Source organism: Boleophthalmus pectinirostris, unplaced genomic scaffold, assembly GCF_026225935.1.
Source record: "Boleophthalmus pectinirostris isolate CB_2022bp ecotype Guang Dong unplaced genomic scaffold, ASM2622593v1 HiC_scaffold_9, whole genome shotgun sequence".
In the NCBI taxonomy this organism is placed as follows: domain Eukaryota; kingdom Metazoa; phylum Chordata; class Actinopteri; order Gobiiformes; family Gobiidae; genus Boleophthalmus; species Boleophthalmus pectinirostris.
Genome location: NW_026571541.1, coordinates 28,152,859 through 28,171,037, shown reverse-complemented (window position 1 = coordinate 28,171,037; position 18,179 = coordinate 28,152,859). Strand labels below are relative to the sequence as shown.

The 18,179-nt window shown below is 38.1% G+C and overlaps 1 protein-coding gene across 1 annotated transcript in view; it reads left to right on the top strand.

The window, feature by feature from the left end:
* Positions 1–18,179, top strand: part of sgcg (sarcoglycan, gamma) — a 29,808-nt gene that overhangs the window by 10,651 nt on the left and 978 nt on the right. Inside the window, exons 3-7 of the mRNA XM_020937706.2 lie at positions 1,681–1,785; positions 2,799–2,886; positions 12,518–12,637; positions 15,634–15,706; positions 16,834–16,957. Coding sequence (XP_020793365.1) covers positions 1,681–1,785; positions 2,799–2,886; positions 12,518–12,637; positions 15,634–15,706; positions 16,834–16,957 — 510 coding nt within the window. The remainder of the gene's footprint in view (positions 1–1,680; positions 1,786–2,798; positions 2,887–12,517; positions 12,638–15,633; positions 15,707–16,833; positions 16,958–18,179) is intronic.

Sequence of the window (18,179 nt, the reverse complement as noted above, 5' to 3'; positions counted from 1 at the left end):
CAGCTTCTTTCCTCCATCGAGCTTTCCATGCCAGCACTCCAAAACCGGGGCTGCTCATTGTTTAGTATTTGTGGAGTGATCTTGTCCGTAAGCGGATCACGAGCTGCCTGTCCAAACAGCACTCTGCTTTGCTTGTTTCATACAGTCCTGTCAGCTCTCTGTCTCTGGTCCAGATGGTCACAGTGGATTTACGCCCCTGAGTTAGACTATCGCAGCACCTCACACACACGCCACTCTGCTGTGAAAGGTTTCTCTGTACACTCCAGTATATAGTCTACCTTATAACCCTATGTACTAAAGGAGACATATTGTAACTTTTTAGAGCTTTTAGCCACGTTATAATTATTTCTCCTTCCCTTTTCCACCCCTCTAATGAATATTTAGCGTGATTCAAGCCTGTTTGACTGACATTTACATTGACGTCAGCTCAGTTGGTCAGCAGTCTTGTCATTTTATATCAGTATTGTGGTTTAAAATGTTACTAACATAATGACCCATGAGTGTCATAGATAAAGCATAAAGCAGGGATGTAACAATAAACGAAATATTGTGATATCGTATCGTCAAAAGTCTCACAATAATGTCGTGGGCTGACACAATATATCGAATTACAAGTTCCTTTGATTAAATGCAGTTTTTTATAGTAGCAATAGCTTATAAACATCAGAAATTACATATCCCATGATTCATTTCAGTGCAGACAACATGAAGAATCCGTGTATCATCTTCATTATTTGTCTCCAAAACCAAAATGAAAAAACGTATAACAATTAGTGTTTTCAGTTTTCAATTTTGTGTTTAAATGAATAATGGAAAAAAATGGATGACGACCCTTTCCCGTTTACGTGATTTAAACTGTGATGCCTGAACCAGGACTGAACCAGGACTAAACCAGGACTAAACCAGGTCCGGAACCAGACTGGAACCAGAGCAGGGCTGAAAACGGTTTAGTCCTGGTTTAGTCTTGTTTTAGTCCTGATTCGGTCCATTATCCGTTTTTTCCATTATTCTTTTAAAAAACAAAATCGAAAACTGAAAAAATAAATCTTCATTTTGGGTTTAGAGACAAATAATGAAGAAAATTTATTTTTCATTTTCTTATTTTTGGTTTTATATTGAAAAACAAATGAACGAATGATACACAGATGATAAAGTAATATGCTTTTACTTGAATTCTTGAGATTATGACAGTAATAATTCACACCAAAATCTTGTCAGGGTATATTAAAAGAAACAAAGCATCCTTTCTATAATTATATCAGCCTCTCCAAAATATTGCAATAAATATGGTACCGTGAGATGCATATTGTGATAATATCATAACGAGAGATTTGGATATCGATACATCCTTACTATATAGCAGACAAAAGCACATCTACTGAACTATGTAGCTTTTCAGGTAAGGATGACACCTGCTTGTCTGCAAAGAAACATGCATTCTGTACAGATCTGACTTGTATCTTGCCCCTGTGGAGTTACATGCTTGTCTCCATAGAGATTGTTAAGTTTCATACTGTGGAACATTCCAGGCATCTCCATGGAGGTAAGCAGATGGCAGACTCCCCCAGAAAAATGACAGTGCACATTTAAAATAAAATAAATCTAAACATTTTCTTTGTTTTCTGTGAGGAGTTTGCTATGGAATATTCTTTATCCTTACATTGTTCTTCCCTCCCACAGGAAGGAATGGGCCTTCTCCAAGTCAACTCAGAGGGCGTCAAGCTGGAAGAGGGGGAGTCCGAGTTTCTGTTCCCAGTCTATGCCAATGAAATCCACTCCAGGGAGGTAATTACTGGTGCTAAGCAGGGAGTGTTGTGCTGCTGGTGATAATGTGTTTGTTTGTTGGCATGACAACTACAAAAATTTAATTCGGAGCAAAGGGTAGCCATAAAGTAATTCCATTTTTGGTGAGTTGATAGCACAGTGTAGATCTAATATTGTTTTCCCATAATGAAATGCTAAACTCAGTATTCTTTTCTTTCTTTGTACTGTTACTGGTATGAGATATAAGAGCTGAGGATCAGTAAATGCTGGAGGGATTGTCTTACCACCACCAGTCACATATTATGAATGAGTGGAGTGGACCATGTGCTGCGTCTTGCCCAAGGACACAACACGGCGTGGGCACAAGCCAGCTCTCTTCTTGTGAGCGCTCTAGCCCCTTCTGTATGATGGATAACATGGCAAAGCAGTGTGTTTATGGAATCTGTCAAAGTTTCTCCTGCCTCACATAACTTTGGGAAGTGTGTCAGAGCAAAGTGGATTTGGCAGTCCCACACAGTCCCACACAGAGCCCATACAGAGCACGTGGTGCTGCAGTGAGCTCCCATTAACCTCAGGGAGATTGTGGGGAAAGTAGTTTATGGGCCGCCTGCTAGCAGCAGATGGGAACACTTTCTGCTGTTGTTTACATGTTATGGCGTTTCTGCTCATAGCAGCAATCCTTCCATTCTTTATTACTCTAATTAAGATCAAAATGTATTCATCTTTGTATGCAGTCAATCTAAAGGCTGTCAATTGATTTGTAATGACAGTCTGCTCAGTCAATATAACCACTGCTCTGATGAAGAGGAGTGATAGTATTAGTCGTAATAACAGTAAATATGGCTCTACAGTGGTTATAAATTTAAGCACCAGATCTTTTATTAAAGAAAGCAATGATTTGATCAGATCAGCTATGAAGTGATTATCCACTTAACTGGGCATTACTATTGTCCAATTAACACTAATAAAATGTTTGAGTTCATCTCAAGACTTGTAAACATGAAGCTAATACTCCTTGTGTTGTTGTTTTTCAGGATGCTTCTCTGTTGGCTCATTCCACAGAAGGTGTGTCCTTGAACGCTCGTGATGAAAATGGGGACGTGACGGGGAGGACGTTTGTGGGTGAGAAACACGCGTCCAAACATCACTTTTATCTCTGTCTATAGAGCTCAGGTGCATTAGCAAAAAATATTGTGAAAAAGTAAACATGATAGTGTCAGAAAACTTAAAATCTCAGTGACATTAAAGGACCTGTATCTAATTTTTTCCTATGTATATTGGGTAAATTTGTCTGGCCCCAATACAGAAATATAGAGGATAAGTGAACTGCATGCTGTCTGTTTCAATGTTGTATCCAAAAATCAGGAAAGTGCATGTTAGCTTTCTAGTTCTTCTTAGCTTTACCATGACGGCAAAACTCAGAATGCATTAGGTAAGTGAGGAATAACTTTGGACCACTGCAAACCATTTCATATTATACTAATTACATTCATTTGCAGCATTAAAATGTATAAATATTTAAATTTAAAAGAGCTAAATATTTTTGAGGTGTGATGACTTGATCCCAATCTCTATAACTGCACACATTTTAGTTTAGTGCGTATAACCCATTTTAAGAGGAATTCCAGAGTAAAATGGAGTCAAATGACTGAATGAAGCCATGAGCAGTATTGAAGCCTGTTCCCCTTTTAAGTGTACATTGTAATGAATATGAGCAACTATAAAATCGGTCATCCACCAGTCCTGAAGCCTCTGTTCCACCCAGATCTCCAGCGCTAAAAGTCATCCACCCATTTATAATCTGCACCATTTCCATCATAGACCTATTACATGCCACATTCCTCTGCACTTTGCTTCCACTGCAGTCTTCTATGTTTCCATCAGTGTTTTCCGGTTTACTCTTTTATTTAGTGGTGTTCAGAAGTAGGGGATGTAACAATAACTGAAAATATCATGATTAAGGATGTAACGAAATCCAAATATTTTCACGATTTGCATCTCACGGTTCAGTATTTATTGAGATATTTTGTGGAGGCTTACAATAATTGTGAATGTGCTACTTTTTCCTTGAAGCCTTGAAACACTTGAAACTACAAAAATACAAAGAATTAATATTTAAAAGTGCTTAGTAACATTTATTTCTTCATGTACTTTGCACTGACAACACCAAAGGATCATGGTCTGTGTAGTTTTTTGTTTTTTAGCAATTCCTGCACCATGACAAGGCAGGTTTATTTTTATGGCACAGTTCATACATAAAGTAATTCATAGTGCTTTTCAGAATAATAGATACATTAAAATCAAAAAGAAAGACATTAAAATCACCATAACTACTAATTTAAGGAAAGAGACTTGTAATTTGGTATATTGTAACGGTCCACAATATTATTGTGAGACTTTTGACAATACGGTATCGATCAATATCAGTCAATCAACAACTTTATTAATTCCAAAGGGCAATTCAGTTCACACATCTTTGGTCATGCACAATCTATAAATAATAAAAGAAAAAGAAAAACAGACGGCATACATTCAAACCTCAGTGCATCAGAGGTCACAATAGCAAATTCACTTTCCATTTAAAAGCCTTAAGGCAGAAGGAATAAAAGATGATATTTTGGTTATTGTTGCATCCCTAATCGTGATTTCGTATCGTCAAAGGTCTCGCAATAATATCGTGGACCATCACAATATATCGACTTACAAGTCTCTTTGCTTAAATTAAGAGTTATGGTGCAGCAGTAGCTAAAAAAAACTACATAGACCATGATCCTTTGCTTCCTTTGCAGTTCTAAGCACTTTTAAGTCTTAGCTCTTTGGATTAAATCTTGTCAAGGTATTTTTGTTAGCCTCCAAAAAATATTCCAATAAATATCATATCATGAGATGCACATCGTGAAAATATTGTAAATAAAGATTAGGGTATTGTCACTTTTCCAAAATCAAATAAAGACTTGACTGTAGGCCTGTCACAATAACAAATTTTGAAGTGTGTTATATTGCTACAGAGGTATACTGCGATAAACAACGATAGTGAAACTGCTTTTTGCAACTGATACAAAGCAGGACAAATAAAGCTAATTTTAAATAGTTTGTTTGTTAGGATTAGGATCCTCATTAGTGCCGATAAGCTGACGCTGTTCATCCTGAGGTCTGAATAAGATAATTATACAACAATATTTATATTTCAGCCATATACAAGTTCATTAATACAAAATGGATGAATATAAATTTCAAATAATAAAATCTGTCATATAAAAGTTAATTAGTACAAAATTACGTATTACTTTTTAAAATTAAAATATCATTAAAAGGCATGAGTTGCAACCACTAAAAGGCAAATGAAGCGATAATTACATATACAGCAGTTCTCTCTCTACAGCTCAAATCTTACGTTATTACACAAAAAAATCAAAAATCTCCTCGTCATTACAAAAAAAAAACACCGACGATAAATATTGAGCCCCAAAATATATAGTTTCAGCTTTCATATACTGAACGATAAGTCGATATTCTAATTATCGTGACAGACTTAGGTATCATTGTTTGTGGTGATCTTCTTCAGGTGGTATTTGAGCTCTTCACTTTGTAGGTTTGCCTAATTTAGAGTTCATTTTATCCACTATTTTTTCCCTCAGACAGGCATGCTATTACTCAGCCCCAAAGAATAGACTGTATAAATGGACGTACTAGTAGTTTGCTCTTTGGTTTCACGCTCGGATTTCCAAATATGGTCCCTGGTTGCAGATTAGCCGCTATAACTGCGAGTCTCACTGTGCTTCATTTAGTTGCAACTGAACGCAATGAATGACATCACACTCCCCTAGTCTATTTCTATTACCGTCTGTGCCCCAAAGATGTGAGTGTTGTCAGCTCAAAGTACTTTAAGACTTGAGATTAATATGGCAAGTTTGTGGACCCAATTTTTTGTTTTATTTTAATTTTTTGTAATTCTTTATTTTCAAATAATGGTCTACAGATACATTTATTTCCAAAAATGGCAGCACATGCTTAGCCTGATTCATGAGCTGGTTTCACTTTGTGGAAACCGACTGACCTCACAGCATTAGGATTCATTCACTCGACGGTAAGCGGGTACTTTTTTTATTTAACCAATCGTTGCTATTTGGTCATGACGTATGTAATGCGCTAAATCCCATAGGAAGAAGGACAACAACGTCTTTCCCCTTGATAAAATTAACCAAACATTCTCTTTGTTCCGACTTTAACTCCTCGATCTCAGGAATCATTGTCAACACAGAATGTATGTCTTCGTCTACATCCGTCTTGACCGCTTTGTTTACTGTTGTGCTGCACCACAAAAGGGACTCAGACAGGTGCTTGAGTTTGACGTCATGGCTTCACAGCTCTTTGCTGATTGGCCGGTGCGCGGTCTACAACTTCCGGGGTTCTTGCAAACTGTCTATTGTATTCTGATTCCTGACCTAGTCGCTGAAGAGAAATGAAATTGAGCAGAGGCACTAGGTGGCACCAGCCTGGCTTTTGTAAACAAATTATGCATGTAAACGGAACTTTATACCGGTAGGGAGTGAGAGAAAAGGTGCACTTGCAATAAATAAAAACAAAAGTAAAACACAGATTTTCAAAATCACAAAAAGGAAGGGGAAAGGAAACTGTCCAAGATTAGTTATGCTTTTACAGCCACAAAATCTGTCTGTAAAATGGGGTGATCAGACGTCTCAGTTTTGAGCCCTGTGTCCCCTGTCCCAGCAGATTTATCCAAAACCATTGATTTGTCCCAGTTTTATAGAAGAAATGTCCCAGGTGTCCCTATTTTTGACCAATTTGATCCCTGCCAACATTAAAGAGAGGCATAAACACTCATTTATTTCGGTAAAATACAGAAAAGCTGCTTAAAAATCACCAAAACACAGAAAATGTGACTACACTGACTCATGTTAGTCATGAACGGGCTTTAATCACACACTCGTTTCACAATTTTTTTATTACCAACCACCTCAAACCAGGGGTGTCCTAGTGTTTGATTTTAAAAACTTAGTCACCCTTCTGTAAAGGTTTTATGCATCTGACTCGGGCCCAATTCTTTCAGTGTTTGTTTATTTCTATTTTGGAAACAGTAAATCTCCCATAGAGTTCAATAACCCCCCTGCCCACCATCTGAGATTAAGCATTATCAAATTTTAAAACGACAACAAATGCTGAACGCTAAAAGCAAACTGCTGTGTTCCACCGTGGCTTCATGTGTCCTTGATCATTTAAGCTGTGTGTAAAATGTGAGCGCTTGTTAGGCAGGACTGTAGCTTCTGTGGGGGCTCTTCCTCCTCACATCTCTTGCTTCACACAGAGAGGTACACAGGCCTAAACAGCATCAGGAAACCCCATGCCTGCTTTAGCCCACGCTAGACTAATAATCATCTGTGTGGAGCTTTGGTCAATAGTAAGGCTTTCATGTAGGCAACAACTGTTCTATCACGGGAAAAGAAGAAAAATTATACAGAAAGCAAGAATCACCAGTATAATGAGAACAATATTAGTGCTAAGTTGTGTATAGTGGGCTGAAATTTGAATGGAAGCAATTACAGGGTGACCAGATTTTCCAAATTTTAAACTGGGACACACCTGGACTGGGATGGTTGGTATAAATAAAATTGTGAAAAGAGCGTGTAACATTGTGCATTCTCGTGTCAGTCATAATCTGTTGCTGCATTTTTTTGCTTTATGGTCATTCGCAAACACAGATTTCTGTATTTAAGCAAAACAAACGACAATTTATGCTCCTCTTTACTCTTGGCCGAGATCAGATTACTCAAAAATTGTGACAGTCCTGTTTTAATCTTGGTTTAGACCTGATGTAGCCCTGGTTTAATCTTAGTTTAGTCCTGGTTTAGACCTGATGTAGTCCTGGTTTAATCTTAGTTTAGTCCTGGTTTAGACCTGATGTAGTCTTAGTTTAGTCCTGGTTTTGATCCTGGTTTAGTAGTTGTAGTCCTGGTTTAAGACCTGAATGTAGTCCTGGTTTAATCTGGTTTAGTTTAGTCCTGGTTTAGACCTGGTTTACCTGGTTTAGTCCCTGGTCTTAGTCATAAAGTCCTGGTTTAGACCTGGTTTAAATCTCTGGTTTAGACCTGGTTTTGGTTAGTTTAAATCTGGTTTAGTGGTGGACACCTGGTTTAGGACACTAGTAGTTCTGGTTTAAAACTGGTTTAGGTTGACTGGTTTAGACTGGTTTTAAATAGGGACATCTGGTCACCCTATGCAATTAGCTAAGACAGAATATTTTGAGGTGCTGCCATTTTCTCCTCAAACAATAAAAATATCCTGCCTTATTGTACGTCCAAATTACTAACCCTGTATGAACATGGTCTATGCAGTTGTATTAGTCTGTCAGTTCATTTTTCAGTGTTTTTGTGAATTCTTCTGGACCTGTTTAAAATGTAAACTTTGAACAGAACCCTATTATTAAAACATAAATCACGAAATTAATCGCAATAACAATACAAAGCAGCCAGTGAATCAACCAAGTGCAGCCTCATGCTTAGGGTGACCAGAATTTCAAAATAAAAAAACTGGGACATCCCTGTTTTTTGGGGGTTGGTAATGATAAAATTGTGAAACAAGTGTGTAATTAAGGACAATTGTTAGGCAGAGACCATCATGACGAACATCAGTCAGTATAGTCACGTTTTCTTTGTGTTTTGGTTGTTTTTAAGCAGCTTTTCTCTATTTTACCTCAACAAATGACAACGTATGGCTCTCTTTACTGTTGGCAGGGATCAAATTGTTCAAAAATAGGGACACCTGGGGCATTTTTTTGTATAAAACTGGGACAAATCACTGGTTTTAGATAAATCTGATGGGACAGGGGACACAGGGCTCAAAACTGGGACTGTCTCGGGTAAATGGGGACATCTGGTCACCCTACTCATGTAGATTATTGGCCCGAGTCAGTAACGAAGTAACTGGCCAGGGCCTATTGTTCTTCGTTGGTTTCTTACATTCTTATTATTTTTCCTTGCAATCAGTCGCAATTTTGAGGGCCTGAACGTCGACGAAAAGTCCCCGAATCGGGTATCAGGTGGACCGGTCTGGCGAAATGACAATGCCCAAAGTGACCCCACTCAGCAGCACCTCCTGGAATTTGCAAAAATTTTAACTCTACGGGCAGCTGAAAAGCATATTTCGACGCAGGCAAACAAAATTCGGGACAGTGATGGAGAACAATGAGACAAGCCAAAAGATGAATTGGAGCATGCCCCTATGACGAATAGTGTTTGGTCCAAATGAGCTCAGATTGACATGTCACATCTACAGACATAAATTCACAAAATTTATCAGCAGTTTTTGGGATAGTCCTTGTGGTTTCCCTGTAGCACACTGGCAAAAAACGCCTTCATTTCCTGTTTGTTTGACCTCTCATGGCCACAGGCATTGGTCTAGAGAGCTCAAATTCAAATCACAATTGTGTGATCCAGGCCTGAATGTAATGAAATATGAAATCTAAGAAAAGTTAACTCTATAGCGCCCCCTAGCATAGACATGAAACATCAACATTATCGGATTAGTACCAAATTTGGGGAATAAATTCTATGCCTGATTACAAGCAAAAAAGCCTATTATGGACATGAGGCATTTTTCACAGTTGCAGGGGCAGGGGCTGTGAATATTTGGTTAGAAACGCCCTCTGAACTTCCAAATATGGTCAAAAAGGGTTTTAGTATTGTGATATGTAAAAGTGTGAGTGAGAGGGAGGACGAAATCAGGCAGAGCGTCTACAGGCTGTGGCTGTTTTACAGCTTCAGCTGCGATTTCAAATTTCCAAAACTCAGGAAGGAAGATTTAAGTCATAAACTTATAAAATAAACAGGCGCTTTTGCAAAAATTCAAATGTTAACAGTTTGAAGGCACTGTGGATTCTTAGCAGCTACATGCCAACAAATATCCATAATCCCTTGTTTTAAGTCCAAAAAGCCTAAAAGTATTTAAAGTGCAAGATTCTAGAAAATGTTTGAAATAATTTATCTTTACCACAGGTATTATCCCACCAAATTAAGTCAAAATTAGAGAATGATTAAAACCCGTCATATGCACTTTAATCTTTGCAGCCCAATATTGGACAGTAGGGATAAGACGAAACACAATTTCTACAAGGCAAGACAAGACACGAGATTCGGCTCACGAGAACAAGACAAGATAAGATTTTGATATAATTTTTTATAAATGAATTGTGCCATTCAGCTCATAATTTTTACTCCACAGTTTTTTATTTATTGCTGTCACTGTAGCATTGCTTTTTGGATTTACTTTGAAGTTACTCAGCAAAGTTAACCCCCTTTTCAGCCGAGGCAAATCTAAAAATATGAGGAAAAAATCTCACGAAATCATTTTCCACATGTGTGCACAGTCTTGTGGCAGTTTTGTCTTGTAGCATGAGATCTTGTACCATTCCTCTTTGACAGTATAAAAATATTGTACGATAGTATCTTCTGTTTGTCTTGTGTTTTTAATCCATCTGTGAAGACAATTAGATTTGGCATTGGTGTTTGTGTGGTTAATATGGTTAATTCATCACTACTACTGTCTAATAGGTCAAGCCAAGTCTAAATAGAACATGAGATGTTGGCATCAATGAGAAGCCCAGTGTTACGACGCAGCTTGCTAGATTCCTGGAAGTAACAAAAAAAAAAAAAAAACAAGGTGGAGAATGGAATACATTAAGTAATGTTTAATTAACAGGGATGTAAAATGGTAAATTAACAAAACAGGCTAAAATATGTACAGAAAATAACCTCAACTAAGAAACAAAATAACAGGATTAACATAGAAGTGTCATGCCAAAAACAGATCATGTAGGCTTAAACAAAAATGAGTGAACCCACATAAACCCACAACCAAGTAACCAAGTATCTCAACACAAACGATGTCAGACAAGTACTAGTACAAAAGCTAGTGACTAAGGGCCTGTTTACACAAGAATGTTGCGGGCAAAAAAGACAAAACATTTTATCAGAAGTGCCTTGGCTTAAAAATGCAAAATTTGAACCCACTCTCCAGAGTGGAAAAGTTGAATACGCTCCACCGTAGCTTTTCCGTCTACACTGCCCAAGACGCAAAACTCTGGTCAGATCTGCTCATTTCGCGTACTGATTTACGTCACATACATACAGTACACAGAAACTTGGCAAGCATACCCAACTGAATTCCACATACTTCTGTGTCACCGTATGCACACAGATTTCCTTCTGAAAACACTCGTCTAAACATAAATAAAATGTGAAGACGTGACACCACTTTTGCGTCTTCAGTTCACACATTCTGTTCATATAAACGAAGCCTGACACTAAAGAGACACAGACAAACACAACATGTCAGACTGGCCACAAAGGCCAGCAGCCCCGAACAGGTGAGGAGAATCAACTTAAATAGGGGGAGGAGGCTGGAGGTGAGGCAGGAATGGCCTGGTGTAGAAGTGCCCCACCAGTCAGGGACCAGGGCTCTCACAGCAGGAATCCACGGGGACAAGAAAGAAATTAAGACTACATTTATATGATGACGGTCTGAACAGAAGACGCAAAAGTGGCATTGCGTCTTCACTTTTTATTGCCCGTTTAGACAAACATTTTCGGGAGGAAATCTGTGTGCATACGATGACGTGGATTCGATATGCAGGCGGCTCTGTGGTGATGCTAGGTGGTGATGTATGTGATGTAAAAGCGTACGCAGAGTGAGCAGATCTGACCAGAGTTTTGCGTCTTTGGGCAGTGTAGACAGAAACGCTAAGGCGGAATGTATTCTACTTTTCCAATCTGGAAGGTGGTTTCAGATTTTTGTAGTTTTTAAGCCCCAAAAATGCAGTCACCATAAATGAAAGGCACTTCCAAAAAAATTTTTTGTCGTTTTTACCCGCAAGCGTTCTCATGTAAACAGGCCCTCAAGCACACACAAACAAGTCAAAGAACTCGAGGCCTCGGGCCATAACACCCAGATTTAAAGCTGCACTGTGTAACCTTTCTGGCGCAATGTCCGCTGTCTGCTGTCTGCTTGTCTCCATGGAGATGTCACTGCTTTGGTAAATGTTCACATTTTTATAGAGCGCTTTTCCACCTTCAAGGCACTTAAAGCTCTTTACAACAAGGAACCATTCTACCATTCAGTCACACGAGCAAGGTGGGTTAAGTGTTAAGTGTCTTGCCCAAGGACAAAACGACAGCATTCATCTGTGGGAGCTGGAGTCACCCTAGTGGTTTGTCCCCTAAACCAATGTTTATGTCGAGAGCAGGATTCGAACCGCCAGTTTTCAGATCAGTGGACATCGCTCTTTCCAATTGAGCTACTGTCACCTTTGCCCAGAATGCTCCACAGTAGACAGTAAACTTATCTATCTCCATGGAGAAAAGCAGGGACTGACAGCAGGCCAGGTTACAGGTCAGATCTGTGGTGAGGCAAGCCCACTCTCATTAAGGTTGCAAGTTATTTTTAAGCAATCAAAAGAACTGTGATTGAATAGAAGTGAGATGGATTCAGTTTGATGTCACTGTGGAACATTCCAGGCAAAGCAATGACATCTCCATAGAAACAAGCAGATCAAGCAGATGAGAAAAGTTACACAGTGCATCTTTAAGTCTTCTGGCCAGTCCACTAGCAAAGGTACATTCTAATATACACAGTCCCATATCGTTTAAAAATGGCTAAAAAAGACGCCACATCAAATTGAAAATGACATTTGAAGTGTGAGCCAAAGCGGGTGCTCAGGTGTTTTGTTTGTTGTTGGCAGGTCCGAGGGAGGCGCAGGGACAGACCAGGGGCGTGCTCATGACTTCGCCCCTCGATAACATGCTGTTCAGCGCAGATGGTCAGCAGACGGTGATCGGACCAGACAAGCTCCGCGTCACAGGTACGGCAGCTGAACCCACTATGGCACCCACCTGCACATGTCTGACACACTCCCACGGCTTCAGGCTCACCACAGAACACAGCGCTGTGAAGAGTCAAGGGCAAATATGTGGGATTGGGCTGCATATAATGAATATCTGATGAGTTAAAATGAGTTAAATGTATTCTATATTACGCCAAATTGAATCTTGAGAGCTTTAAGCCGGGTTATAACGTTGTTACCTCATCAAAAGCGTACCCGGAGTTGTGTTTCGTTTCATTCACACATGTTTGAATAATCCTCCTATTACAATCGCAGAGATCAGAGGTGAAGGTTGGTAATACCAGAATGAACTATTGACACCGCAGCTGAATGAATTTTTGTCTCTTTCACCATCTCCACATAAGTATCATAAATGTATTGAATAAAATTAGAACAGCCCTGACTCTGAGATTTCATTAAAATGTAAAGTGCAATATAAATATTTAACAAATAAATAAATAAATGTATGATTGAAATGCCAATTTTTAAACCGCTGCAATAATAACTAAGGATCCAGAACCTGTAGAGGGAACAGCCGGGAGACATTTGTAAGATTTGATCAATTAAAAAAGCAAAAGTGATTTAATTGTGAATAACAGTACAGCTCTAATTACTGATGCATCCCAAAAAGAGAATGATACTTTAGACTCTAGTTTCTGACAGCACAAATCACAATAACCCTCCTGTAGTCGACACAAATATGTTACATAAATAAACTTTTACATCCTGGTCCAGTGTTATGCACATCTTTAGAATAAACTGAAAATCCACAATAGAACTAAACCTATGTAATGTATTTATATGGTAACATATACATACAAGTATCAACATACAAGCTCATCCAAGCTGCTTCTTCAGTTCTTCAGTTCTTCTTCAGCTAAAGAAGCAACTTGGATGAGCTGCGAAACGTATTCAACCAAATAAACATTGTCAAGTTCACAAATTGATTTTCTCCTTTGCCTTTAAAAAAAAAAAAATAAAAATTACTTGTATTAATTTATCTATTTTATTTTGACTTGTACATATACGTTTATATAATTATACCTTATTTGACACCAGTCTCTTTTTCTTTTTTGTTACTTATTTAGAATTATTACCATTGATATTTTTTCTCTTTGTTATTGTAATGTGATGTTTGAGCTGCTGTGTCCAAATAAATTCCTTTGTGGATCAATAAAATTTGTCTAAGTATAAGGTTAAAACACAGCATAATATGGACTCTTTAAATTTTATACTTGATGGATCTATATTTTCTAGCATTTTTTTGCCCAATCGTATTTACTGTATTCAAGAGCTTAATAATGTTGTTTTCTTCCTAATCAAGTTGTATTTAGATTGATTCATGCAACTTTGAGTAATCTTTATCATCAATCTAGGTATCAATACTCTAAAAATTCTCATTTTCACCCACTGCTCTTTATTTTTAAAGTGGTCACACATGTAGGATTCAGCAAATAAAAAAATTTAAAATATAAAAAAACGCTTACTACCACGATCTACAGATTTCCATAGTCAAGGCCGTCAGCATGACCTAAAGGCTTAATTCAGCTCTGCAGTTTCTAGCCAGAAGTCAGCAGACTCACAGACTCGTTTCTTTATTAAGTTGTTTTAGATCAATATTGTGATCCAATTTAGTGTCCAAAACATAACATAATGATCCACCACAGCTACAGACTCCAAGTATAAAGCAGACAAGTCATCAAAATGTCTTGTAATACTGAAAATGAACCTACAAACAAAACTACTGAAATTAACATGATCTATCTGAATTAAACATTTGTGGTGTAATAATTCATATTCAAGAGTTTATAATATTCTAAATTATGTGGAATTTTACCCCACAAGTCAAACAATGCAGCTCACTTGATCATAAATTGTCAAACTTGCCATGAGAGATGCTTGTTGTTTCTTCACTGTACCATTTCAAAACAGACCGAAAATCACATTCTGTCTGAGGATGAATGTGGTGTAGTGGTGCCCTCCAGCCCCAGTATCAGAGCGTGGACGGGGGTAGGGGCTCCACACTGGGCATCCTGATGAATGGTGAAGGCCGTGGGGCTGATAGCTTCATCGCACCCGGGGTCATCTGATCTGCTGGAGCTGTGGGCAGGAGCACCAGGGCCGCTTGTCTAAATTCCTTCAAATGATAAATTGTTCCAGCAGCCCGTAGAACAATCACACTGGGGCAGAGTTTAGAAATATTACCACAGGGAGCACTCCTATCATGTAATGTCTGTTGTATCTGATTCTGGTCGCTACTTTTGAAAATAAAATGAATTGATGTTGGTATTGGCCTTGGGCTGCAGCTAAAAGATTAGTTCAGTAATCGATTAGTCAGATATTTCTATTGTACACTGAACATTTTTAATCAAATAAAAGTTGAAATATGGTGAGTGAAGGCTTTTATATAGAGACTAAATACAAATAAATAAATATAAATATCATTACATTATATTAATAATTAAAAACTGTAAGCACACAGGCCACATACAGTTCCTTTAACAATTGTCTTTTGGCATGTTTTAGAGCAGGGGTGTCAAACTCAAATTCACAGAGGCCCAAAATTAAAACTGGGACTAAGTCATGGGCCAAACAAAATATTTATTTATATAACATTTTCAACAACATCTACATGTTTTCCCTTCTTTCAAGATATGTAACTTTAAACCTTTTCTTATTAAAATAAATGTTTAATAATAGTTTTGCTTAAACATTGAATCAAGAACAAGCAAAATATAAAATCTGTTGCCTGTGGGCCAGCTCTAATACATATTGGATATGATCTTGTGGGCCAAATATAATTATATCAAGGGCCAAATTTAGCCCCCAGGCCTGAGTTTGACATGTCTGGTTTAGATAGTATGACTAATTCAGCACCACTACTGTCAGACATGGGAGCTAAATCTAAACAGAACATGAGAGATGATGGTGTCAATGAAAAGCTCAAGTCTTCTGATGGTTGTTTTTCTCTTTAGGGCCTGAGGGGGCGCTCTTCCAGCACTCGGTGGAGGTGCCTCTGCTGAGGTCGGAGCCACTGAAAGATCTCAGGTCAGAAGACATGTTGGGTATTTAATAGCACTGCAACATACTTGGATCATTATTTTACAGTTTGTTCAAACAATGTTCATTTTAAATAGTTTAGTAATAAAACATGTTTGGTGTCACAATGGCTGAGTGGCCTGCACTCAGGCTTCACAGCAAGGAGGTTCGGGGTCTGCATGTTTCTCCCTGTGTCTGTGTGAATCCATGTATCATTCTTTCATTCGTGTTTAAATATAAAACCAAAAATAAGAAAACAAAAAAACAATCTTTTTCTTTATTATTTGTCTCCAAAACCAAAAAGAAAAAACTGATAACAATTTGTTTTTTTAGTTTTCGATTTTGTGTTTAAAACGGGTCTAAACCAGGACCGAACTGGAATTAAACCAGGACTGAATCAGGATTAAACCGGTCTCAGTCCTGGTCTGGTCCCGGTCTGGTCCCGGTCTCAGTCCCAGTCTTGATCTCAGTCCTGATCACCCGACAGTCTTCGCGGGCGCACCTCCGGGCCCGTCCCAACACTCAGTCCTGGTTCAGTCCTGCTTTAGACCTGCTTTAGACCTGCTTTAGACCTGTTTTAGTCCTGTTTTAGTCCTGGTTTAGTCCTGGTTCAGTACATACGCAGCGCAAAAGTCCGGCATTGTAGTTTAAATTATGGAAACAGGAAACGGCCGTTATCCATTTTTTCCATTATTCATTTAAACAGAAAAAATTTATCGTTATTCAATTTTTTCATTTTGGTTTTGGAGATAAATAATGCAGAATTTTTTTTTTTTTTTTTTTCGGATTTGGGTAGATTTCCTCTGGGCTCCTGTTTTCCCCATTAACTCCAGCTAAGGTACTCTTGACCAAGACTAGCTCAGTATCATGGAGACTGGTCCTTGGAGTCTGGGCCATACCATAATAATAATTACTTGTATAATTAATTATAAAAGTAAGCAAAGGGCCACAATTGTTTTTTTAGTTCTTATGTTTTCCTATAAATAACTGGAGCACTGCTGGGTGTAATAAATGAGAAGCAGAGTTAAAAGCAATCATGGGATTAGACATATATATGCAAATCCTTTTTAAATTACACATATTTCTCTTTCCACATTCGCTCATAAACCATCGTGCACTTGCCGATTATGTTTCAGGCTGGAGTCTCCCACCCGCTCCCTCAGCATGGACGCTCCGAAGGGGGTGCACCTGAAAGCCCAGGCCGGGAACATCGAGGCAGCCTCCAACATGGACGTGCTCCTGGAGTCCACTCTGGGGCTGGTGAGGCAAACAAAACACAGCTCCTGCCAGAAATCTACCAAACACAGTCTAAGCCTCTGCCTGCTTTTTTCCTTCTTTTTCTTTATTCTTCCTGAGGGATTTGTGCTTTTCCAAAAAATGCAGCTTCTGTAATCTCTGTAAACAAGTCACACCTGGGTGCTACAAGAGCAAGAGCAGAGCAAGTTTTCTTTGTAATAAACCGTCGATATGAGTTTTTTTCTTCTTGGCTGTTGGGTTTAGGCTTTGTACATGTTTATAGTTGGCTTTAGTTGGATTATTATTATGCATTTCCTAGACTGGACCAATTTTTCAAGATGGGCGATATGCTTTAGTATGGGACATATCAGTAAAATTTCCCAATATAGAGCAGTCTTTTTCTACAGATTTTTTTTCTTTTTCTAATAAAAGTAGAAGGGCAATCATAAAAAAGTACAGGAAATGTTATTATGTCCAGGAAATACATTTTGTTAACAAAGTTAGTTTATGAAATGAGCTATAATTTCAGCAGAATATCCATATCTGACTGTCCCTACTGTTTTTTATTATTTATAGTTCCAGGGATTTGCTTTGAAGTGCTAAGGATAGATGCCCTAAAGTTGGCGTGACTAATTGTAGCTTACAAACCCCGTGACTCACCTCTCAGTGTGTGGACATTAGATATTACATTTGAAGTTATCATTTCCTTTATGGGCTGGTCGTGGCTGAAGCACAAAATGGACTCTGTCGATTCTAATGTCACATGCTTGAACATGGAAAGGGGGTTTTACAAGGTCTTGCTGCGTTTTCAGAATACCAAAGTTTTCCAGGCTCCAACTGGATTTTCCAACCACATCTACAGCTACTGAATGTTATTTTTTCCCTTTGTGGTTTTGAAAGCCAAAACAAAGATTTGCTGCTACTTTGTAAGACTAAGAGTGCAAGTAAATACATGAGAGTTACTAAATTAAATTATAGTATAATATTAATTACTTAACATTTGCATTATGAATTAGGATATATGTAACCTTATTTAAATCATCTTAATCTTGAAGGTGCATTATGTTATACATTTTTGATGGAGGGTCTGCTACCTGCTTCTCCATGGACTTTCTATTGCTTTTCCTGAAATGTTCCACAGTGTGATATGAAACATTTCTATTTTGCATTTATTCCATTACAGCCGTTCTAATTGCTAAAAAAGAGAAAAAGATTAATTCAATTGTGACAAGTTTCCATATTTGAG